This window comes from Camelus ferus, chromosome 34 (assembly GCF_009834535.1).
Source record: "Camelus ferus isolate YT-003-E chromosome 34, BCGSAC_Cfer_1.0, whole genome shotgun sequence".
Lineage (NCBI taxonomy): Eukaryota > Metazoa > Chordata > Mammalia > Artiodactyla > Camelidae > Camelus > Camelus ferus.
This window is the reverse complement of record NC_045729.1, coordinates 6,698,877-6,725,061: the sequence shown is the minus strand read 5'-3', so window position 1 is coordinate 6,725,061 and position 26,185 is coordinate 6,698,877. Positions and strand designations below refer to the sequence as shown.

General features: G+C 34.5%; 1 protein-coding gene and 1 long non-coding RNA gene across 11 annotated transcripts in view; both read right to left on the bottom strand.

The window, feature by feature from the left end:
* SOX5 (SRY-box transcription factor 5) overlaps positions 1–26,185 on the bottom strand; it is a 903,217-nt gene that overhangs the window by 259,643 nt on the left and 617,389 nt on the right. For all 10 annotated transcript variants that reach the window (XM_032473064.1, XM_032473061.1, XM_032473062.1 and 7 more), the window contains one exon: positions 11,084–11,294. In XM_032473064.1, coding sequence (XP_032328955.1) covers positions 11,084–11,294 — 211 coding nt within the window. The remainder of the gene's footprint in view (positions 1–11,083; positions 11,295–26,185) is intronic.
* LOC116661292 lies at positions 204–8,766 on the bottom strand. The gene is made up of 4 exons (XR_004317143.1): positions 8,580–8,766; positions 4,567–4,574; positions 4,298–4,299; positions 204–216 (listed from the first exon to the last, which is right to left on the bottom strand). It is a non-coding gene; the product is annotated as an uncharacterized LOC116661292 (long non-coding RNA).

Genomic DNA, 26,185 nt, shown 5'->3' with positions numbered 1-26,185 from the left:
ACTTGCCTAACCACATTTTATTCAGGGAAATTTATATAAATAAACTTCAGAGCAACTACCTATCCCAGGATTTTCATGAATGTTGGGTTTGTGGATAACACACCCTAAATTTCCAGAATCCTGCAGGTCTGAATCAGAGCTGCCAGTACCCGGAAGCATCCTTAGAAAGCAGCACCGCAGGCTGTGTAACGTTTCCGGTGTGCCTACACGACGCTGCTAACCAGTCAGCATGTGATAATGACAATAACGTACAATTTCAAGTTGGTGGTAATTTATAAAGTACTTTCATGTGTATTACCTCATTTGTTTCCTTCAACAACCCTCCGATGAAAGTAGGGCAGTCAGCATAGCCAATCGAGGGCAGATATGCATTATATTAACACGGTTATTAAAGCAACTTAAAGGCAAGTAAATATCATGTTTTTACAATGCAAATTATAAGGCAGGTACTTTACTCAGAGAAAGCCTTGTTTAAAATTAAAAGCTGCATTTCCCCAAAATGGGGCAAGATGATAAAATGACATTCCCAAATATTGTTAAATACATATAAGTTATTGCCTCAAAATTGATCAGAGACTAAACTATATGGATAAATATCTTATACCACAATCACACAGTAATCAATGGCAGAATCAGGACTAAAACTCAAATGCTGACTCACAGTGTAGTTACTCTTTTTCATTATGAATTGATTTGAAAGTCAGATAAGAATTATGAAGTAGGTCCCCTCAAAAGCACAAATACACATATTTTTTCACCATTTTGCTTTCTGCATAAAATTTCCAGAATTTATAAGTCCTCTGAAGGAATTCATGAATCTTGAGTTTGGAAACTCTACCCTTGAGGGAATACGTGAGAGTCCTTGAAAGACCGGAGGGAACAAGAAAGATGCAGAAAGGAAATCAGTTATTTTTCTCTGACCACAGGCCTTCTGAGATGAACTGTGTGTGCGGCAGGGTGGGGATTGTGGGGCGACAGATCCAGCTCTACGCTGCCCCCATCCTGAACCCAGCATTAGAAATAGTAACTCTTTCTGCCATGTCCAGCTCTTTCCTAGAAAAGGGTGGTGGTCTCCATCATGTTGAAACACTACTAAAGAAACAAGTACAGTTTTGTATTCCGGAAAATTATTCATATATCAATCCAATTCACTTTTCACTTTGCCTATAGTAGTGGGAAAAAATTATAATAACCTATGGCTACAAATTCATAGATAATGCCAATATATTAGCAATATTGGAGTTATTTAAAAAGATTAATGTGAAGACAAAGCATATAAAGTTTTGTTATGCATGTATTTTAGTTTTCTATGCTGGATCCAATATCTAGTTTTGTGACCTGGGACAATACTTTAACCTCTAAATCACAGAAAGAATTGAAAGTAATGATCTCAAAGATTCAATAATGATGAGAAGGATGGAGAAGACTGGATGAATGAGATAAACAGTAAGGAGATTAACTGAATCAGAAATGAAAAAAAGAGGTTGGTAAAAACAAGAAAACCAATGAAATCTATTCAAGTTTTAGGGAATGGTTAGCAAAGGCTATAGCATGTCAATTAGTGGGCTGACTGTCATCCATGGCTAACACAAACAATTACCTACTATGTGCCAAGTTAATTATCAGGAAGCAGAGAGGCACAGATAATTGAATCAAGAACTTTTCATTTCAACATTCGCACACTTAAAACCGTGGAAGATGGAGGGAAAATAAACAATGATGGTAATGTAGTCAGACTAATAGAGATGAGTTAGTGTTAGCAGTGCAGATGGAGCCAAATTCTCACAAAAGTGTTCAGAGAAGGTGGTGACTCTTAAAACGTGAATATAAATTCATTAGGTCAATATGACGAGGAATGGTATTTAAGGCAGAGGAAGGAGCGTATGAAAAGGCAGAGCAGTATTAAAAATACAGTGCTAAGAGCACTGCAAGCAGTTTATTTAATGAGACAGCATGAGAGCATGCACCTTAGAGAGTGGTGGAAAGTAAGGTGAAGGGGAAAAAAGGGTCGGGTCAGTTTATATATGGTCTTGTGTTCAATGCCAAGTAGTTTTGCAGAGGATAATAAATTTGTTCTAATTCTAGTTCGTCCATATAACAGGAACACGAACAAGTTACTAAGCCTACATTTTTCATTTTTAAGATAAGAAATAATACTAACTTCAGAGTCTGAGGATTAAACGAGGTAGCTCACGTAACATTTGGCAGAAGAGTCATATATTTATTAAGGTCTTTCTTCTCATTTTCCCAAGACAGCAGTTGGGCAGCACTGAAGCTGTATAAATGTCCTCTCAACAAATATTTCAAATATTTAGTATGTGTACTATCCTCACCCTTAAGGAGCTTAACACAGAGAAAGAAACTGAAAAATAAATGGACAATCATAATACAATGGAGTCACTGGAACAATGAGGGGAGGCAAGTAACAGGTCTTAAAAAGATGAAAAAACTAATGCAGAGAATGCAGTAAATAACTCCTCCTAGCAACTTGGAGGAGCAGGATAACAGATAGAGGAGATGGGAATCAAGAAAAAGTGAGTGTTTCTAGGAGGAAGAGATGTAAATAAGCTGAAATGGCCATTCCAAAGAGCCATAGGAGGTAACACAGACATTAATATAAGAAAGTTAAAACATGAAGCTTGTTATAAACTTCTATCTAAAAGGACTCTATTTTAAATGATATATAAAGTTCTCATCAAGGGAAAAATTACGCTCACCTGCACTGTTAATAAGCCGAAGATTTCAATGAAAATCAAGTTAAAATCTGGATCCGATCCCTAAATTTAATGCTGATTTATATTTATAGACCATCCCTAGCTACCTGGAACTTCAGAACAAAAGACATTTCAGATACCCATCTATCTTGACTTTGTCAGCCAAGTTGAGACAACTGGTTACCTTAGTTTGTTCAAATTTAGTGAACAGTGATATACTCTTTCAAACTAAGATGAGGTGATGACCTTACTTGCAAAAAAAAACCAAAACAAAGACAGTAAAGAATACCAGAATGTATGATGTAAACTGAACAGGAAAAAAGGTGGGGGGGTGTGCCTGGTCCTGTAGGGTGTGAACTGGATTTCTGCTCCGGCTTTAACACTAACTTGCTGGGTGATTTCAAGTACATCTCTGCCTCAGTTGTCTCTCTCAAAATGACGACAGAGGGCTGAAATGTGTCTACATTTCATTCCAATTCTGAATTTCTATTATTCCAACTAATTTTCTCCCAGACATTTTTCTAAAACAATTTTTTTCTTTAGATGTCTTTCAAGGCATTCTTGTTGGGGGGAGCAGGGAGCACTTTAAACTCAAACAGTTTAAACTGAGCTGATTTTCCATTAGAAACTCTGGAAATTTGATCATCATTTGAGGAATCAGAAATTTACTTTAGTAGAAAATTACTGAATACTGTTTTATTAATCAATATTCCAAAGGGACTTAGGGACACATGTGCTAATGTGTAACATTAAATTATTACTGCAAAATTCCTAATTAGGAGGAACAGTACAGCTAGTGATTAAGGGCATGAATTCTAGTTTTAGGTTGACTTCAGTTTGAATAATGATCCTGACAGTTACTCTGTGACATATTTAATCATCAGTTTCCTCATCCAAAAATGGAGATCATAAGAATCAGAATATTTAGTTCACGTGTATGGCATTTCCTGAACTTGGAATAGCCCTGGTTATTAGGTTTATGTAAGGATTAAATGAAGAGTTTTATATGAATTACTTAGCACTATTGTTAACATGATATGCACTTAATACGTGCTACCTTTTCTTCCCCAAATACATATTTTTATTCAATGCCCTGTTATAGGAACTATGTATCACACATTACTATGTTAAACCTCATTGCCATTCTTTTTTTTTTTCTCGTTGCCATTCTTAACTTCTAAGTCTAAGAGTTAAAAACCAACAGATAGAGCAGAGTTACTACCAAATATAAAATATCTATATATTACATAGGCCAGACAGTTTGAGCTGAGAATTTACTATGAACTTTGGTAAGCTGCACATCAGTTAAAGTGTCACTGGGCAAATGAGAATCTTTAGCACCAGAACTTTCTGAGTAATGACCGGCAAAAATTCTGATGGAGGAAAAGGATACAAACAAAAATACATCAATATATTTTCTCCTATTATAACTTTTAAAATATTTTAATTAATTATTTGAAAAGATAAGCTAACTGGAATAAAAAAGCCTTTTTTTTTCTTCAACCCATATGCAAATCTAACTTCCTTTCTAATCACTTCATCTTGGCGGCCTCCTTTTGTACGACATGTCATTCTCTTCTAACTTCTGAATTTCGTTAGTCTGCTGTGGGCACGGATAAGGGTGGAATAAAACGGACTTTCTACTGAAATCTGCATCCCCCCGCTCAATGAGAGGAAGCAAAGGCATGAATATGGCCCCCTCATAATGATGTAGCTCGGGCTTAATGAAATTTTCATCACAACCTGCTGTACATTTTAATGGCCTTTGAAAAACAATGGAAAAAACCGCTTGAGGGAAGAAAAGATTATTCTGTGGCAGAGACCTGTGAGCTTCACAGTTAGTTCCCTTCACCTGATCTCCTCTCTTCTCATCCCGTATTGCTGCACTCACCACAGAGCTGTAACGAGGTTTTGCAGTTCTTTCATTAAATTTGTTCCAAGGTATTTCAGTCTTTTGATGCTATCATACATTACAGAACCACAGATCACTGTAATGCACAGTGTCACTTGCCCTGATGCTTGGATGATGTCAGGTGTTGGTGTCCATTCTCATGTCCAACCATACCTCTGACTAGTGGCATTTTTAACCAGTTTGAATACTGACCCTGACAGTCATTCTGTGACATACTTAACCATCAGTTTCCTAATCTGAAAATAGCAATCATCAGAATCAGAATATTTAGGAAGTCACTTTCCACTTGCTGTTGAGCCTTTCACACATCTCCCTAGATAAATTTCTCCACTTTTCTCTCTCTGCAGTTAAAAAGATAGACAGAAATTTCCTTCAACATTCTATTCCTTTTCTATGTTACAATTTTATGCCTTCCTGTTATTTTTTTTTCTTGGTGATTAAGATCATCACTTTATTCAAATACATAAGTTGCTCCTTGATAAATCTCCCAACAACTGCAGTTATTAAACGTTCCTGCCTTGGCAAATTTCTTTACCGATAACAGTGATTCTATTTACATTCTGGTGTACTCAAAGCATGTCTAAGAATCTTGTGTACATAAACATAAATCCCTCTTGGTGGTCAGGTATTCATACAGAAATTATCTTTCTGGAACTGAGAATGCCTTAGATGTTTGCCATGTTCAATCTATATCTCATTATTCTACAAAGACTATCTCTGTATTTTCTCAATGTCTTTATATTATTCAATAACATGTCACTTGAGCTGAGCTTTTAATATATTTATAGGGAGAAAAGTATTTTTAAAAAAGCTGTGGGCAATACAATAATGAACACAGTCTAAGATCCACATGCAAGAGTGATGGTTCTTCCTGTCAGCACTTCCTGCCATGGAAGTTCTACCTCTGCTCTTTTGCCTATGTAGTTGTTACCAGATATTATAATTTTATCCTAATTCTCAACATCTCTGAATGTTTCCTGCTAAGCAAATTGGAGGGCACTGTCTCATGGCCTCTTTCTGTTGGGAATTATTTACTTCGGTCCATCATACACTTCCAAATAAAAGGTCTGTGCACCCCCTTGGAAGGAACTCAACATGATACACTGAGGGACTAGCAAGGTCTTATGTACCTAACAGATTTCCATAGAAGATATTATCTAAAGATAAATCCACCAAAACTACTTTGCAGAACAGTACATACCACAGTAATGCTGACTCCTAGACCTTACCCCTAGACCATGAACACACCTCAAATAAAAGTTAAACATTAACATGAGAGAAATACTATCTAACTCATGTTATGAAGCCAGCATTATCTATGAAATCAGATAAATACATTCCATGGAAAAAAAACTATAGAGCATTATCTCTCAGTAACATAGATGCAAAATCCTCAGTGAAATATTACTAAATTCAATTCTAACAGTATATAAAAAGAATTATAACACACAACCAAGTAGGATTTATTCCAAGTATGCAAGACTTGTTCTGTATTTGAAAATCAAACCACATTACCAGGCTAAAGGAGAAAAATCATACATGATATCAATTGATGCAGAAAAAAATTTGACAAATTCTAACAATCATTCATGATCAAAATTTTCATCAAACTTGCAATAGAGGGAACTTTCTCAACTTGATAAAGAACATCTATAAAAATCTACAGCTAGAATCGTACTTAATGGTAAGAAGTAGATGCTTTCCCTTTATAATCAATAACAAGACAAGGATGTCTCCTCTTACCAACTTATTCAACACTGTACTGGAAGTCAGCTAATGCAGTAAGACGAGATAGGGAAACCAAAGGTAGACAGCTTGGGAAGGCAGAAATAAAACTGTCTTCATTTGCAGATGACATGATTATCTACATAGAAAATATTAAAGAACTGACAAAAACTCCTGGAGCTAATACAAATATAGCAAAGTCACAGGAACAGGTTAATATACCAAAGTCACCTGCTTTTCTGTATACCAGCAATGAACAATAGGAATCTGAAATTAAAAAACACAATGTAATTTATATTAACACTCTAAAAAGATAAAATATTGGATATAAATGTAATAAAATCAATTAATATTCAGAATCAATATGCAGAGAATCTATAAAACTTGAGATAAATCAAAGATCTTAATAAATGGAAAGCTTGTATTCATGGATAGGAAGACTACTGCTAAAATGTCAGTTCTTTCCGATTTGATCTACAGATTCAATGCAATCTCAATCAGAATCCCAGCAAGCTATCTTATAGATATCAAAAGACTGGTTCTAGATTTTACAAAGAAAGGCAAAAGACACAGGATAACCAACACAATACTGAAGAAAGGGAAAAAGCTGGAGGACTGCACTACTCAGCATCAAGACTAACTATCAAGTTACAGTGATCAAGACAGCAACATACTGGCACAAGAATAGGCAACTGATCAATGAGCAAAATACTAAGGGTAGAAACAGACCCACAGAGGTATAATCAACTAATCTTTGGTGAAGGAACAAAGGCAAGTCAATGGAGAAAGAAGAGTCTTTTCAACAAATGGTGCTGGAAAAAATGGACACATACATGCAAAAAATGAACTAGATTCAGAACCTATACTTTTTACAAAAATTAACTCAAAACAGATGATTGAACTAAACTCCAAAATTCAAAATTACAAAGGCTTCTAAAAGATAACAAAAGAGAAAATCTAAATGATGTTGGCTTAGGCCATGTGTGTTTAGATACAGCATCAGAAGTGTGACCCATACCAAAAAAATGGACAAACTGGATTTCATGAAAATTAAAAACTTTAGTTCCTCAAAGACAATGTTAAGAGAATGCAAAGAAAAGCCACAGCCTGAGAGAAAATAGCTGCAAAACACATCGCTGATAAAGGATTTATGTCTAAAATATACAAAGAATTCCTAAAATTCAAAAAAAAAAACCCTCAGTAACTGGGCAAAAGATCTAAACAGACCAAGAGATGACATATAAGATGATAAACATCACTTATCAACAGAGAGTTACAAATTAAAACAAGGAGATACCACTACAAACCAGTTTGAATAGATAAAGTTTAGAAAGACTGACAATATCAAATGCTGGTGAGGATGTGGAGTAACAGAAACATATTCGTTTCTGGTGGGAATATAAAATCTTACAGACATTTTGGAAGACAGTTTGGCAGTTACTTACAAGGCTAAGCATAATCTTACCATACATTTTAGCAATCACATTCCTAGGTATTTATCCAACTGAGTTAAAAATGTATGTGCATACAAAAATCTGCAAAAAATATTTATAGAAGCTTTATACATAATAATAGAAAACTAAAAAACAACTAAGATGTTCTTTGATAGGTGAATGGACAAACAAATGTGATCCATTTATACAATAACAGTATTATTTTGCACCAAACAGAAATGAGCTATCAAGGCAAGAACAGACTAGAAAAGATGAAAATATAGAGACTGCAGAAAAATCAGTGATTGCCTAGGATTGCAGAGAAGGTGGGAGAGATGAACAGGTGAAACACAGGGGATTTTTATGGTGATGAAGCTATTCCGGATGATACTACAATGCTGGATAAGTGACAATATGTACTTATCAAAACACAAAGGAATGTACAGCACAAAGATTAAAACAATGCAAGCAAATAAAACAAATTAGGAATTTGAGACACACCAGGAAAAAATAAGAAAAATGTAATTGTTTACAAATGCATGGAACAACCTCGCTGACTGGGATGGGGAAAAAGTAAGTTATCTAAGTTACCTTTGGAAATGAATGGAATCTAAAATTAAAGGCAAAATGAACTGCACAAAAGTACTGTATTCCACTGGTAAAGATGTTTTCCATGGTGGTACCAGCTAATAATTCTGATACTGCTGTACATGTATACTGGAACTTGATGGTAAGTAAATGGATGACAGATGGTAGGATCTAAATTTCTCAGTTGGTGGTGGGGAAAGGATGTACGTAACAACAAGGAATGAGGTTAGAATGATTCGTGTGGAAACGGATTAGAGTTGGAGATATTAGTAAGAACCCATGTTTACTTTAGTATAGACAGAGATAGTTAAACACAGAAATATTTTAAAATATGTAACTATACAGGTTAATACATATACATAAATTTCTTTTTTTGTCAGTTGAGAGACCCTAAAATAATGGCACCTCAGTAGCAAAGAGCACACTTCATACCCAGGTCTTGCTTTCTAACATCATTCTTCCACAGAAGGAAACAAGACTTCTTAGAGATATGGCTGATTCTAGGACTAGAAGAAGGACATATACAGGATGAATCTGCAGCATCATATAGTGCTAGAAAGTAAGTAAGTGCTCAACAGAAAAAAAAAAAACACACACACACAATCACAGTAGTATGCCAAAGTCACATAGAAGGTATTTCCAATGAACAATTTGATCAACAAAATAAGTAAAGAACTGTTTTATAACTCAAAGCATAAAATAAACATCCATGAGTCATACTGACATAAATAAGTGACTGAACAAAATAAAGTAGAGAAGAGAAAAATCTCCCATGGAGAAGAATTCCAAATAAATCATGCAGACACTCCACTCTGAAGGTGGGGAGCAAGACTCCCTACTCCTTAAATGTGGGTTGCACACAGCACCTTCCTTCAAAGAGCATGGTACAGAAAGGGAGCAGGGGGACTTACGGTGGAGAAGCCTGACAAACACTGTATCAGCCAGATGATCAAAGTCAACAGCAACATTCATAAATCACACAGAAAGTATGCACTCTTAATATGATGTGACAAAATGTACTTGGTTTCTGTGGTCCTTCTTCCAAAACCCATAATCCCAGTTTAAGAGAAAACCACTAGACAAATTCCAATAGAAGGGCATTCTACAATATACCTGAACAATATTCCTCAAATTTTCAAGGTTATCAAAAACAAGAACAGTCTGAAAAACTGTCATAGCCAAAAAGAGCCCAAGAAGACATGACAACTAAGCAGCTAAATCTAACCTGTGATTTGATGGCATCCTGGAACAGAAAAATCACACTTGGTGAAAACTAAAGAAATCTGAATAAACTATGGACTTTAGTTAATAATAATGTATCGCAACATAATAGATGCAAAATAATTTTAAAAGCAGGAAGTTACTCGTATAAAATGAACAGAGTATATAAAAACAAGGAAAAGGAACTACATCATAAAGTTAAGAGATGTTATATGAGAAAGCAAAAATTCTGGGTGATTTTACCATCTCCCTTTTAATTGTTCTGTTTTTTTTTTTTTAACAATTCTTATAGTAGGAAAACAGTTTTAATATCAGGAAAAACTGCAGCATGTTAACAAAAAAAGGTTGTCTGGGTTCTCCTCAAAACCCCATTTTTATCTCCATGCAGATTAGAGCCAAAAACTCTTTGGCTGACTAGATTATCTCTAAAATTCCTTCCAACTGTAAGATCATATGAATTACATAAATTTTAACTAAAATCCATGTCCCAGCTATGCGTCTGGTAAGGACCCAGAAATATTTAATTACCACATGACTCCCAATACTGGTTAACATACATTTTGTGCCAGATATACTCATAATTTACCAGTGTCCTAACAACAGACTAGAAATGAGCCCAACTCAGTGTAAAACAGTATAAATGCAGTATATTTTTGGTGTAAAGTGTGTCTTTTTATGTCACTGTTTTATGTTTGTTTGTTTTGTTTTAATTTTCCATCTGACTCAGAAATAGGAGGCGTGTGTGCAATGTGGCACCCACGCTTAGGATGGACAAAGGTTTAAACAGGAGTTAGCAAACCTCCGTCACATAAAGGGTGACCCAGTTACCAGAAATTATAACATCTGCGTCAACTGTTTCACTAGTTTGTTTGCTTTAAGATTAGTCCATGAGCATATCACCTGTAGGACACTATCAGTAACTACTGAAGAGATTTAGAAAATGAAATCTTAAAAGAAAGACATCCCGGAAGGTGAAAAAACCAGAACTTCAGCAGACCTAGCAGACGTTAGAGAATCACTGCTTTTCACATACACGACAGGGCTAACCCTACGAATGGTGGGCTACACAGAGAACAGACATGTCAAGGTAGCCTAAGACGCATTCATTTGTATAAAGGTTATAAAAAGTAGCAAAGCTGTAAAAATGGCCTGAAGGGGAAAACTAGAGATGCAGCAACAAGACTGCAGCTGTCTGGCCCACAGGCGGTGACTACCCTGGACTCGGCTGCCACATTCTATTCTTGCCTCTGTAAGTTTTTACTCAACTACAACTTACTCATGCGTGAAAATTAAGACATCACAACAGAAATTAATGATTTAAAAACCGGGGGTAGATATATTTACATGTTTCAGAAAAAAATACTATCTTCATAGTGTTAGGTTTCTATTTCCTGTATTTAACTCTGAGAAAGAGAAAACCAGAACTGGAGGTTCAAATCAAACCCCTAAAATCTATAGACAATAACTTTGTTTTCTTTTTCATTCTTTACCTTCTGGCTCATTTTTGATGAGCTCTTCCATTTTCCTCTGCTTCAAGGTGTCAACGACGTCAGCTAAGCTGCCTTTGCGCCGCTCAGGGGTTCCCAGGGCCGTGCTGGACAAGGACTCGCCACTCTGTCGCCCACCTTCTTCTGCCTTCTGAGGTGAGGTAGATGAGTTGTGTGGGGCAAATGAAGACATAACTTTATTGCCATCAACTTCCTGAAAGAGCAAGCAAAGGAAAAAAGTATATATACATTTGCTTAAAATTCAGTTTTAAAAACATTTTAAATTTTTCATTTTAATCGGTTATGTGGCTTATTCAGCTGAAACATTATACAGTGAAATGGCACTCTGCAAGAGCAAAAAGAATAAAGAAATTTCAAAAAAGAATACATTAACTTTACAGGCTGGCACTAGAGTGAGACAAAGATCAATTCATAGGAGAAATAAAAATACGAAGATTCTCTCCCTTAGACGCAGTATACATGGCAATTCAGCCTTCTACTGAGCCTGTATTGATTAGATTCGTCTATTTTCCTGCGTTTGACAGTCTTAGATTTTCCTATGAACATTAAATGTAGTGGTCATCTGTAATGAACTTTCTGAAGACCTTATAATTTTTAAACAAATAACATTCCATATATTTAATTTTCTTTTTAAGCAGCTGCCTCTTCTTGCTGGTACTCCTAATTAACTCCTCTTTCAGTTCTCCACCTCCCTCTCATGCTTTTAAGAAGACATCAGTCACATAGCTTATTCTGACATCAGATAGGAATAGTGCAAATCCATTTCTGCTTATGTGGAAGATATTTCCAACCGCAACCGTTACCTGAAGCACTGCTTCTGATGATACTCTTTGCTATTTTGCACTTTAAGCCTCATTTGCCCTACAAAATAAAGTTTCTTGCAGTCTTTGCCTCTTCATAATTGTGTATGTGTATGAAACAAATTATTCTATAATTTTAAAATGTAAGCATATTTTTGGTGTTTCTTTTGTCATTATTTCCTCCACAATTTCTAGCAAAACTTTAACAATCTGTATAATGTTTGGGGTATATTTTGTATAAAAGGCACTAAATTGATTTTTTTTTGAAATTTTCAAGAGAACGGATGTTGAAATGACAAAGAAAAATTTATTTTCTAACTTAAAAGTTTTCCTTGCATAATCTCTTACTTCCATAACCCTTTACCTTTCCACAAAGTAGAGCTTTTCTTAAAAATAAATCTGTATCCTAACATCTTTGAGGAAGTTCGACTCCCCCTAGGTGTATTTCTTAATTCTACAGCATTAAAAGTTTCCATTAAAATATATTTGAGTGTGTGCATGTTTAATCTTCAGGGCAATAGCTTAGACCCATGTTTATACATCTGTCTTTCATTTAAGACATGGTAATAAGGATCTGCTGACCCCAGAAAAATGATAAATCACATTGAGTTGATATCTAATCTTTAATAAATTAATGCTAATATTTTTGACTAGCTTAAAATATATATTAAAAATACATGATAAAACTGTAATTCTCATTTTTAAAAATATATTAAAATACAGTTTTCAACACAAATATAATCATAATCTGTTCATATGATTTTTTTTGTCTGTGAAAATTAGTGAGTACCAGGACATTAGCTATGATACAGACATCAGTGTGTGGGGTGTGTCCAAGGCAATGCAGGGTAAGTAAAGGTAAAAAACATGTGCTAACAGAATCTTCAAAATTATAATTCTAAACCCAAAAATGGTTTCCATTACTTACAAGCAAAATGCCTCTGATGATTACTATGTCTTGACTGAATGTTCTAAAGACAGCACATTAATAGAAGAATCTTAGCTTATAATGTACTTGGATTTAGAAATCAATACGCGTAATGTAATAATTACAAGCCCCTGCAGGCTAAGTGAAGAGATACCTCTGTAATTATTTATTTAAAACTGACACATAAATACAAGCAAACATATAAACACAGATACACACACATAGGCACCTCTGAGAAGGGAAATGACAAATTCAATCATTAAACTAAGGAATGTTTTTATGAATGACCCATCATAAACAGTTTAATGCGCAAACTGGAATATAGCAAAACTGCTGTATTTACTTTTCACACATCTTTCTTCCCATTTATATCTAGGATCAAAAGCAGGGACACCCAGTTTTAGTTTCACTTCAAACATTTCTATTTTATACTCTATTTGTACATTATATGATGATAATAAACTTTACAAATGAGAACTTGGGAGCTGAACTTCACTTGCCATAACTGAAAATCACACATATCTTCTGGCTGCATCAATACAGAGAATGGCACCCAAATTGTACACAGTGACATCTATTAAAATATCAGACGACATTTCAAATTAAAATGAAATAAAATGACATCCCATTTTGCATGTCTCTAAACTTTCTGCCCCTTGCAAAGAGGGAGGACGTATTGTAAAGAGTTTAATATATTTCCCAAGTATATAGACTCAGTTATCACAGCAATATAAAAAAAAATTAATCAAACGTCACTGCTGTTTCATGCAGGCATATTTATCTTAATGCTATGTCACCTGTCGGATTCAGCCTCTGGCACTGTTACTCCCTGTAACAGTTTTACACAGTTACCAGAGGTTTCAGTGTGGGGCTCCACTGTTCACGCGCATGGTGTGTGGCCAGTTAAGGAGTGCCGGCACAGCCTTCAGTCACAGAAGTCCCATAGTTTTCCGTTTCTGCCCTGGGACTGCATTTACCTGAAGTATTGACTGCATGTTTCCCTTCACTTTGCTGAACAAGGTGAACAACCAGAGAGGCCACTAACAAATGCATTCGTGGCCTCAGCCAGCAATACATATTTAATCAAATTTTATGAATAACAAGGACAAGCTTCAGTATTTTACAGATGAGCTCTCAGCACTGTGATGTATGACTTCTAAAGTCTAAGAATAGGGGGAAGGTACAGCTCAGTGGTAAAGCATGTGCTTAGCATGCACGAGGTCCCAGGTTCCATCCCCAGAACCTCCATTAAAAACTAAATAAAAAGATTTAGCCCCATCCCAAGAAAATAAAGTATAATGATAAAAGAGTGTTCTAAACTTTTAGAATGAGGTTAATAGTATTCATTATTCTTGAACAAACTACTTAATCTTGCCCTCTTTGCACCTTTGCAGCCATGAGACAAAAGGAAAGGTCTGCCTAATGTATCTATGTACCTATCCTCACTGAAATAGCTGTTAAAAATGCATTCTTATTAATTCTAGAGACAATATTTTCCTATGAACTCTTTGAGAAAAATATTTTAACCTTAAGATTCAAATTTTAGTATAGACAAATTGGTGCTTAAGAAAAACTAATTTACTTGAAAAAGAGAGATTATATATATAGACTCAGCCAGATACGTGTTACTTTTATTGTCCAAATGACATTTCATCCTTGACTTCTGGCCTCAAGAAAAACATTATCATGCTTATTTTTTGGTCCTATAAAATTAAATCCATATAAGGTAGTAAAAACACTGCATTTAATAGTCTTAACAGACTATAATTACTAAAAAGAATAACCAATATTTACTGAAATATTTAATTTGTGTCAAGCATTGTTTAAAGTGCCTTCTATGCCTTAACTCAGTTAATTATCATGGCAAGCCTAATTATGATTTGCATTTCAGAGAAACTGAGACACACAGACTCAAGTAAATGCCTGAGATCATATAACTAGTAAAACATGAAACAGATAATCAACCCCAGCCTCTTGGCCTGCAGAACCCTGGTTCGCAACCAGTTCTAATCCCCTCTGTCTCAAAACAAAGGCAAAATCCCTTAAGATGTCTGTATCTATCAATTTTATAGGTGAACAAGATATGCTTCTCAATAACTAAGCACGAAAAGGAGAGGTTTCTGTCCCAATATGTTCAACTTCTAAAGAAATGATATAAATGCACTGAAATTAGTTAATCCAACTATATTGTAGACTTATAAAGTTCTCTCCACCTAAACAGAAACTAGCTGATGTCATATTCAAAAATATGAACTTTAACGTTTAAATGATTATTTAAACTAAACACATAAATTTGAGCTCTCAGTGGTTAACCAAAATAATGGTTCCTGGTAGCTTTTGATTTTTTCAGTCTATCTTTATGAAATGTGTGGGCATCTTTAGCATTCTTTCTAGTTTTTCAAAGTTTTGAACTTAGAAAAAACAGTACAGAAAATTTGGATGATCTTTAATTAGAGTCTCATTAATGCAAGTTCATTAATTTTGGTATTGCATAAACATAGCATAAAATGAACCACAGGTACACAGATAAAGTGCTTTTGTGCTGAACAAGTTTTGACATGGCCATGTTCTTCTTCCAGCAATAGGCTGTTCTTGTAAATATTACCAGGACAGGACAAAACAAAACTTTGAAAAATATCTTAAAATCTGTATGATTTGGTTGAAAAGGGTGAAGATGGTCAAAAGGCACAACATTTGTTTTAAAATAAATCCTGGAAAGTAATGTACAGCATGATGACCACAGTTAATAATACTGTATACTATATTTGAAAGTTGCTAAGAGGGTAGATCTTAAAAGTTCTTATCACAAGAAAAAAAAAATTGTAACTCAGGTGATGAACATTGATCAGACTTACTGTGGTGATCATTTTGGAATATATACAGATAGCAAATCATTATGTTGTATTTCTGAAACTATTACGTCAATTATACCTCAGTTTTTTAAAAGAGCTATATTATTTAGCTATTCTTTACATTCTTTAAAAATTGGATAAAAATACATTATCACAAAGGTTTATTCTGAAACTAAATTGCACTATTTGTAACCTATTCTGTCTAATTAGATGTCAAAATTAATTTAATAATAAAAAATTGTGTAAAAAACTTAACTTTTTGAAGTTTTTTGGTTAAGAAATTTTTCATTGTACTTCTATATGATACTCCAAACCAGTAGTGCTTCCTCCTTTTGGATGACAGACCTCTTGATGATAGCTATAGATGCTCTCCTAACACACATGCTCAGGCATACATACAGGCAGACACACACGCATGCAACTGCACACAGGATTTCACATACAGTTTTAGAGAGTTAATTTTCTACTCCCATGGTTCCAACTATGAACTTCTTCCATGAATTCCTGTAGGAACTCTTATAAACCATGGGTTCCAGGTTGAGAAGCTCTGACCTAAACGTGTATCTTTCCAGAAAAGCACTACAAGCTCATCAATATATACAATTAGATGATTTTTAAAGGACTAGTTATTATTGGAAAAAGAGCCTCAAACTATTGATTTTATTTCAGATAAATATAAAAGCATATGTGTCAATAACCTGAAATTTTACTGCTCCTAAGAAAAGCATTTAGAAAGAGATCAACATTTTAATTATACTTTAATAAATACATTGAAGAAAAGAGTACATCACTAAGGGCAATCGCCATCTTCTTGCTCAGCAGTCACCTTGTGATAACGCACACATAAATTTGAAATGGAAGGCAGAACAAGTTGTTAACTTTTATAAAGTGAATGTTACCATGTTAAGAAGTCATACCAGTTAAATTTCAAATAGGAATTTTCCTGGAAAGAGGATGGAAACATATGAAGAAGGATGTACTGAGTCAAAAGCCAACACTTAAAAAAGCTCAGCAGCAAACACTAAGAGTCTTTCTTTGGTTAATATGACCAAATCCAGTATTCTGGGAACACGATACAGGTCAGCTCCCAAGACCTATAAAACAAAAGTCAGCACTTACACGCAGATCTATGAAGGGTGTCTGTTATGCTTGTGATTACTGTTGGTGTTAATGCCATCAATTTAAAATCTTCTCTAAACTTCTGTCTAAATAAGAGCTGTCTAATGTGTACTTAGATTCAGTGGTTCAAATAAATGAAAAATTGACAGAGACAGTTTTGCTTGGGCTATATTCAGTCATCTACATACAAAGCTCACCATAACTGGTTACCTTTCTGTATTGGAAAAAACCACCAAAACAGATTTGTAAAACTCACTTAGTTTTGTAAGATCAACAACTCTTATTGTTTAAACTACTACAAGGCAAACTAACTGAGGTTCCAGATATTAGATGAGTGGTTCATAAATCTGTCTAGGGACAGGACCAGCAAGTTATGTACATGCGTTTTTTTTCAGACGCTAGGCTTGGATGCACTGGCCTCCTCTAGACTGTTCACAAGACAGTCATAGGAATCCAAAGTCAGGTTTTAAGGAAAGTTTATATTTTACATATTTTAAAATTTTATAAGATTACAGAAATTCCCTGAATATTGGTACTCTAAATTCTTATAGTCATTCAATCACAATATAAAAAAGTGGATAGAAATTCCAAAATATTCAAACATGTACTGTACATTTTTTTCTCTATGATCTACAGAAAGTTCCATATTCCATAACCTGCTCAGTTCTAATTTTTAAAGAATGCTGTAGCAAGCTTAAGCGGTTCATCTGCAACTGTAATGCAGACACAACCCACTCTTGGGACAGATCTAATATCCTAAACAGTGACAGCTCTCATCAAGTTTATTAATTAAATTATTATTATTTTATAAAAATGGTTCCATTATATTTCAAATATAGGATCTAGTCATACTTCAAAGATTTTTAAATGTATTTTGGACAATAAAAATAGAAGACGTGAAAGCTATTTGATGTTTTTTCAAAGCCTAAAACATAGAATCTTTAAAAAACTCCCTTCCTGTGCGATAGAATGGAAATTAAGCAAAAGTCTAATTTGGTTTGCAGTTTTTTGCCAAGCATTGAGATGAAATGTTAGCTTAGGCTCAAACTTCATTATTGATCAGAAGACTAAATAAACACTTAAAAGTGCATTCTTTCTTAAAATGCAGTCACATGGTATTAAACAATAAAAGACAGGTGATTTGTACAAATAAGGTTTTCAAACGTGGTTAGTGAACAACGCCATTGGCATGACCTGGAAATACTTTATACATTTTTCTCAGGCCTCAACCCAGACTTCCTAAATCAGAAACTCAAAAGATGAAGCCCCAAAATGTGATTTAACAAGTCTTCCAGGGAAGACTGATACACCTTAAAGCTAGAGAAGTACTGGTATAGGAAAAACTGTTAACAGTTAACGGAGGAAAAGAGGGAGCGGAGGAAAGAGAGGACTAAAATCCGCAGCGGTGAAGACAGATGTCATAAAGTGATGGGACTTACTGGATCTGAGCGATAAGCCAAAAGGTAACATATTCCAGGGGTGGGGGGAGAGGTAGAAGAGTTAGCAAACATGCAGAGGTAAAACTGACCAATACATGTTGGAGGAAAATGACACTGACAATTTTTTTAATAGCCATTTGGGTACATATTGAAACAGGCTTATGTTTACTGATTTCATACTAACTGTACAGATTAAAGAATCTGAGATTTAGGTCAAAACTGCACTGTGGAAAGAGCTTAATTCTAGAAATACACTAAAAACTTTGGTTTGAATTTATTAATAGTTTAATCTCACTTATAATATAAAAATAGAACAATGATAGTATGTCTCCATTTTTTTAAACCAATACAATATTTGCCACCTAATTTCATTTCATTGAATGAAACAGAAATTTAAAGGCAAATTTTCTGACTTAATAAAGGATTGTACAAATAGGAAGAGGTTTTGGAAAATATCTTCATTTGCATGTGGATGCTACATAGGCAGAAATGTCTAATGGTTGTTTTTTTCCAGAATCACATTTGCTAAGAATCTTAGAAACACTCCATTCAAGAATAAAACGTATGTTTTCATGTGCTCTCAAAACCACTTAATAAGCAAAAGTGGCATTTAGAGAATTCTAATACATTAACTAATAGAACCTGTAAAAACAAAGAACATTTTGTGCTGTGACAGCCTCATTATCTTCCTGCTGATGATCTGTGTGCTGCGTCTTACTTACGTTTAAACATCTAGCAAGAACACTTTTAAGACATTCGATAATCTCTTCCCTGAGCACTCAAAGGTCAACAATAAGATGTTTCTAAACAAATATTAGACTACACATCAAAACACTTCCATTTAACACTAGCACTGTGGGCTATATAACAATATTTTAAGAAATAAAGAAAAACTAGCCACTAATTAAAATAATTCATCTACCATTCACTCTGAGTTGGAAGAAAGAAATGATACTTGAGTAATTCCTCAAATTGTGATCTGTTTGGGAAATGAATTCTTTTTATCCCACAGAGCAATGAGCACAGTTTCTTACACAGAATACATACTTGGTAATGCCAGTAAGCTAAGTGTTTGCTAGCGTCACTTATAATTGGAAACTAACTACATGTTCAGGGATAAGTGAAATAAACTATGATCCCTCATGTAGTAAAATACGGCATCAGCAAAGCAGCAATGGTTAAGCAAACTGGAGTCAGGAGTCAGGATGTTAGGGTTCAAATGCAAAGTCTGTCCTTTAGTAATCTTGGACAAGTTATTTAAACTTTTGAAACCACAGTTTCCTCATCTATAAAACAGGATAATAAGTGACACATAACTCATACTTGCTATTATATATTACCGCTGACCTCTAAAACTTAGTAGTAGTGAAAACAATTATTAAAAAGAAATATTTCACTCAGTTTTCTCTCTCAGTGTAATAAAAACAATTTGACTGCTAACTTGTGAAGCAGCATAATTATGTTCACAATTAAGTGCAGAGAATTTGAAGCCAAATAGATTTGGTTCAAATCCTGGTTCCACATTTACTAGTTGTGTGACCCCAGGCAGGTCATTTAATCTTTCTAAGTTTCTTCATCTGTAAAATGGGGATAATACAATTATCCACCTCATTGGGTTGTTAGTGGATCGTAAGTCATGAAATAATGAGTTATATTAGTTAAGGGATTACATGAGTTAATATATGTGTTACAAATTGTAAAACTCATAAAATGGTAACTGAGAAATGGCAAGAGCTACTTAAGTATTTGTTAAAATAAGTACACTTCAGGCCATCATATTGGGATATAACAATGAACAAAACACAGAATATATACAAATACATAAAGAAAAAGTCAGGCCCTTTACCAGGAAAGTGGAGAAGAGAAGGCAAACCCCTTTCCCTACTCACCCCCCCCAACACACACACAAAGCTTATATATGTAGTTTCACAGTTCTTTCTGCTGAAATCAAACTGCACTCATGGAATCTTTTTTTAAGGATAATTTAAATATTTGTTAGGTGGCCCATTTTTAAACATCAAACTAATAAAAACTTTTTTTAAGGAAAAAAAAAGTAGTTCTCAAAATATCAGGCGATATTAGTGTGCTTTTAACTCTGTTGCATACTCAATTTTCAAATTTCACAGTTTCATGGTTCTCTACAAAGTGATAACTCCAGAAAGTGATCAAAGAAAGAACGTTCAATTACTCCTCATTACGAAATAAAACTTTTTTAAAGTCAAAGTCTGAAAAAAAATAGAGTAATGAATTACTTTTTATAAATACATGATACCAATTACTTATGCCACATTTCTACTTTCATATTCCTCTTTCTTCTTTACTTTATACAGACATATCAAAATTGTTCTTTCTTCGTGAGAATATCAGCCCCACTACATTCTCCTGCAGATAAATGTTTAGGTTTCTTCACATTATAAATACAAAGCAGCAGCAGAGGCAATGTGAGGAAAGGCGGATTAAGGACTGGCTCTAATTTTGCCAGCCGTCCTCGTCTGTGCTCCCTTAGCGCCTGAGTTAGAGGCCCTCACCAGCAGCATGTCTCCTCACTAGATCAGACTGATTTCATAGCCCAGTGTCAGTCACATGTCAGGGTACTGTACTAATCCCATCTTCCTATTAAAAAAAAGTTACAGAAGTATTTTTCTATACTGAGTAAGACTTTCAATAGAGCATTCTGTTTATAGCAAAAAGCAGTACTTTTTCTTTGGAAGGGGCTTTTAGCACGAATTAACATTAACCAGTGATCTGAGACATAAGAAGTACAAGCTGCAGTTCTCATTAATGAGCCATTAAGCAGTCCACGCACACTTAACGAAATTCACCAACAAGCCAAGCTATTTACTCATCATATAAATCAGAATTTCTTGAGCCTATTTTAGCAGCTGTATAAGGACCATCTTGTAGCATCCACAATCACTGAGGCCCTGGTTTCTTTACGTAAAACACTGGGTTCTCAGCAAAGATTATTTTTTGCAGTTAATATGAGTAATGTTACATATAAATTTTATTTTGGTCATAGTTTTGAAGAATCTAAAAAATGTTTCTAAACTATTAGGCATTTTCCTGACCACGTATATAAAATCTGTTAAAATTTACTAATGTTTAAGTAAAAATAAAGCTACTATACTTGGAGTTCTTAAACGCACTGTTCTAAAAGTTTTATGGACATTACATTTAATAATTCTCAGAGAAATTGCAGAAAGACTGTTTTTCCTATTTAACAGATGAGGATATTAAGACTGTAAGAGTAATTTACCCAAGGTAATAGTAGGAAATGGTAAATTGGGGAATTACACCCAAGATCATCTAACTTTAACATCCACGCTGGTCATCATGAAATTATACTGCCTTACTCAACTGATTCAGGTGTGGTAAGAGGTGCCGAAAGTATGAAAAAAAATCAAGCTAGTTCTCGCTCCTCAGAGAGCTGAAAATGAAGTTTGAGAGTTATTTAAATATACAAGAAACAATTAGTAATAGACTTACCATATGATTCAGCAACCCCACTCCTGGGCATATACCTGGAGGGAACTTTAATTTTTAAAGACACATGCACCCCAGTGTTCACAGCAGCACTATTTACAATAGCCAAGACATGGAAGCATGTCCATCGACAGATGACTGGATAAAGAAGTTGTGGTATATATACGCAATGGAATACTTCTCAGCCATAATAAAAGAATAAATAGTGCCATTTGCAGCAAGAAGGATGGACCTAGAGATTGTCATTCTAAGTGAAGTAAGCCAGAAAGAGAAAGAAAAATATCATATGATATCACTCTTATGTGGAATTTAAAAAAAGAGAAAATAGAGGACGCTAATGAACTCATCTACAAAACAAAAACAGACTCTCAGACATAGTAAACAATCTTATGGTTACCAGAGGAAAGGGGGTGGGAAGGGATAAATTTGAGAGTTTGAGATTTGCAAATGTTAGCCACTATATGTAAAAATAGGTTAAAAAAACAAATTTCTTCTGTATAGCACATGGAGTTATATTCAATATCTTGTAATAACCTTTAATGAAAAAGAATATGAAAACAAACATATGTATGTATATGCATGACTGGGACACTGTGCTGTACACCAGAAACTGACACATTGTGACTGACCATACTTGAATTAAAATGAATAAATAAAAAATAAATACACAAGAAATAATTAGTAATCATAACAACTATAATAAATACTAAGTTGTATAATAGGAAATTATACACTCAGAAGTAGTTTAAAGAGAGAACATTGGAAATCAAAGGAAGGAGGAAACTTCTTTATCGATAACTAGCACTTAGCACACTGTTTTGGGATCACTTATTTAATTTTCTTTCTATACCATGAAGGCAGGGAATATGTCTGATTATTCACAGACATGTACCACAGACCTTATTATTAGTGCTTCATAAATATATTAATTGGTTTATTAAAGTGTTACATATATATAGTCCTTCGGTCGAACTTTAGAAAGAATAGGTAGAGGGAAAGAGTTAGACAATTGCTCCCCAGAAGCATCATCCAGAAAATTTTATAGTGTACACACACACACACACACACACACACACACACAAGAAGGTAGCGGCTTAAACCAAAGAAATGGAGAATAATAAATAAGAGTGACTATCATAGGGGGGTCATTTTATGAAGGGTCATGTAAACCAAAAAGAATTATTTACATTTGACCTAACAGGCAAAGGAAAACTATTCTAGACTCTACACTGGGCATTTACTCTTAAAGTAGAATGTTTGGAAGTTTAGCCTAGGAGTGGTAGGGAGGATGGACTGAGTAGAAGAGAAAGATCTTTACTGAATAGGAAGCTGTTACCATGCCATATATGTGATGATAAAAAGCCTTCCCCTAGATTGTAGCTGTAGGAGTTGAAAGAACTATTTGTTTCCAACTCCTAGAGACAAATTCAGTCCAAATAAACAGAGTTGTTGCTTGGGAGGTTGAAGTAATGATAACAGTATTGACAAAAACAAAATGGTTAGCAAACAGAGCTGATTATTAAAATAGAATCAATATATCTTTAAAAATTAATAAATTTAATATAAGAAAATTACTCTATAATTTGAGCATTAGCCCTAACTTCTGACCCCCGTACTATAAATAGCAGATGTCATATAATCTCTCTTGGAATTCAAATGAAGAATTTATTGTTTGAGATCTTTAAATTTGTATATGAACTATCTAAATGTAGATGCACCTCAAAATACAAGATTCATGTTAAAAAATAAAGGTTGTAGAACAGTGACTTACGAATCATAATTTTCCAGTGAATGGTTAAATACATTTTAGTTCATGAACTCCCAGAAAATGTCCACCCAGGTAGAAGAGCAAATGGCCCAGTCCTCTTCACGTATGTCTAAAAATGGCAGTTAAAGGTCAGTATCACCTTCTCAGTGACTCGGGTTTACCATGTAAGTTTTCAAAATTTTATTGTTATTTATAATTAGATGCTGAAAAATAAACAATGCTTTGTAAAGCGAAACAGGTACCTGGAAATAATAATGAGCACCAATAGAACATGCAAAACAGAAACTGGAAAATGAAAAGACTCTAGAATAAAAACATCAGAATAAGGATTATTGTCCTTCTAGGAAGACAAAAAGCACTGTAAAAATAAGAAGAAAATGAGAAGCTGACACATTTTCCCTTATTTACAATGAATGGGCTCTCAGAATTCTGAGTTCTTGATACTGCATGTTCAACCTCCAAAATTCCTGCCATATAGATGTCAGAATAACTTAAAAACAAAAATGAAATTTATCCAACAACCAAAAAGTTCTGCAGGAATCTATTGCCATGAGTACTTTATGATAGAGTTGTGATCACAGGTGAAAAATAAGAAGTGATGGTGTTTTTGCCCCTTTAATAAAATATCCCGTCAAGGGGTATTTGGGGGTATATTGTATAAAAAAAATTGTATTATATTAAATCTGAGAGAGTATAAACAGGTGACAAATAATTCTGAATTTTGGACAGACTGCATTCTCTTCTACAATTCTACTTGAATTCCTGGCTTCTGAATATCCCTGGATATTTCTGATATCCCAAGTGATTCTGGCTTGGTGCTCAATAACCCACAAAAATGCCAATCCAAAGTAATAGCATGTATTCTTTCTATTCCTCACACCAAGAAAGCTACACTGTTTGACTAATAGAGCTCAATTTAAATAGTCATTCTCTTTAAGCCTGAAATTTATTAAGACTGAGTCTCAGGATGGGAACCAACCAGGTATTGCTGTGCTTGCCAGCTCTAAGATGATACAAATGTAGTGGCTTCTTACAGAAGTCCTTTGCTCTCCATTCATTATACTTAGCAACATCAAACAGGGAAAAATAATTAAAAAGCTCCCATTGAGCACCTAGAGACCTTGAACATAGATAGGGGGTGAACACAAAGAAAGAATATTTGGTTACAAGAGTCACACTTCACTCTTTTAATTAATTTTTTATGGTACATTTTTGGTGTTTCCATTTATTCTTCTTCTCCCTTGGTTCTAACAGAAGTATACACATACATGTATATATTTCATTAAGAGGAAATAAAAGGATTGTCTTTAGTTAAGATGTTTCCATTCATAGAGACTACACATTTAAAAAATAAATTGCCTGAATAAATTCAATTATCTAGAGAAGCAAAGGAAATCACATGCAAATGACATTATACGCGAGGCCATTCCGACAGCTTCATGTTTATTTTTATTGTTTCAGTCAGCGGAAGGGAGAAGCTCTCAAAAACGTAACATCTCTTCCTTTATAAACGCCCAGTGTCTCTGGTACTGAAAACTGCATGAGCAATAATATCAAGGGAAGAAATCTGCCTCTACTGGAAACAGGAGAAGGTTCAGACTCACTCCAACTTCATGCCAGCACATAAGTGGGTCCCCATATACCTTGGATTCACCATATACCATCCACCTTGGTTACCCCATATACCATACAAAAAGCAAAAAATAACGTTCAATTTGCAAGTAGTCCAGTACCAATCAAGCCAATGAAGACCAGCTTAAAAAAAAATGCATCAAAAAAAAAAAGTTAATAAATCCACATATTAGATTGCCTATAACACGACAGTTAGTCTTGTCCTCTGATAGCAGTATTATAAATAGTAGGTGCGACACACGGCTTTAACAGAAGAAACTCCTTTATCAGAAGAGATATTCCAATAAGTAGTAATTAAATATGGTATTTCTGCCTTGTCCTTTAAATAGGGCGAAAATACACTGATAAGATTTAGGCTTCTTTTGTAATAGGCTCTTGCTGAAAATCTCTGGCTTTTTACACAGAATTTATGTGCTACCTGAGTTCTCTTGAAGCGTGAATGTACCAAGTAAATGTGGCATATGTTTGTATTTTCTTGCCAATTCCAAATTCATTCATTCAAATCACTCATTGTAGGCCAAATTCTTATCCAATTCCACAGAGCCACCGATCTTCCTGGAAGTGAATAGCAGCTTTGTGCATGGAAACAGGGGAGTCAATAGCAGGTCTGTGCCTGGACAAGCCATACAACTGGTGGAAAGGATAAGAATTTGACCACAGGATTTCTTGAGTGTGGTAGAATCAAGTTTAGAATGACTCAGATGATGAAGCTTTCACCACTTCACCTAGGTGTCAATTCCAAAACTGGACCATCTGAGTAACTGCGAATTTTTCTATGGCCATCTTACATACCACTCTGATTGCAAGATGCGTGAGGATGATTCTTCCATTTAATTTATTTGTGTTAGAATGTTCTTTTGATACTTCCATTTAATATATTTGTACTATAATATTCTTTATCATAATTAACCTCAGATTTCATTCAGAACCTAAGGGTGTATTCTTAGCAAAGTAATAAAAGTACCATTTATTAAACTTATTAATGTGCCAATAACTACACTGGGGTTTTTAGTAGGCTATTACTTTGATCCTTCCTAATAGACCTATGAAGTAAGTGTTACTA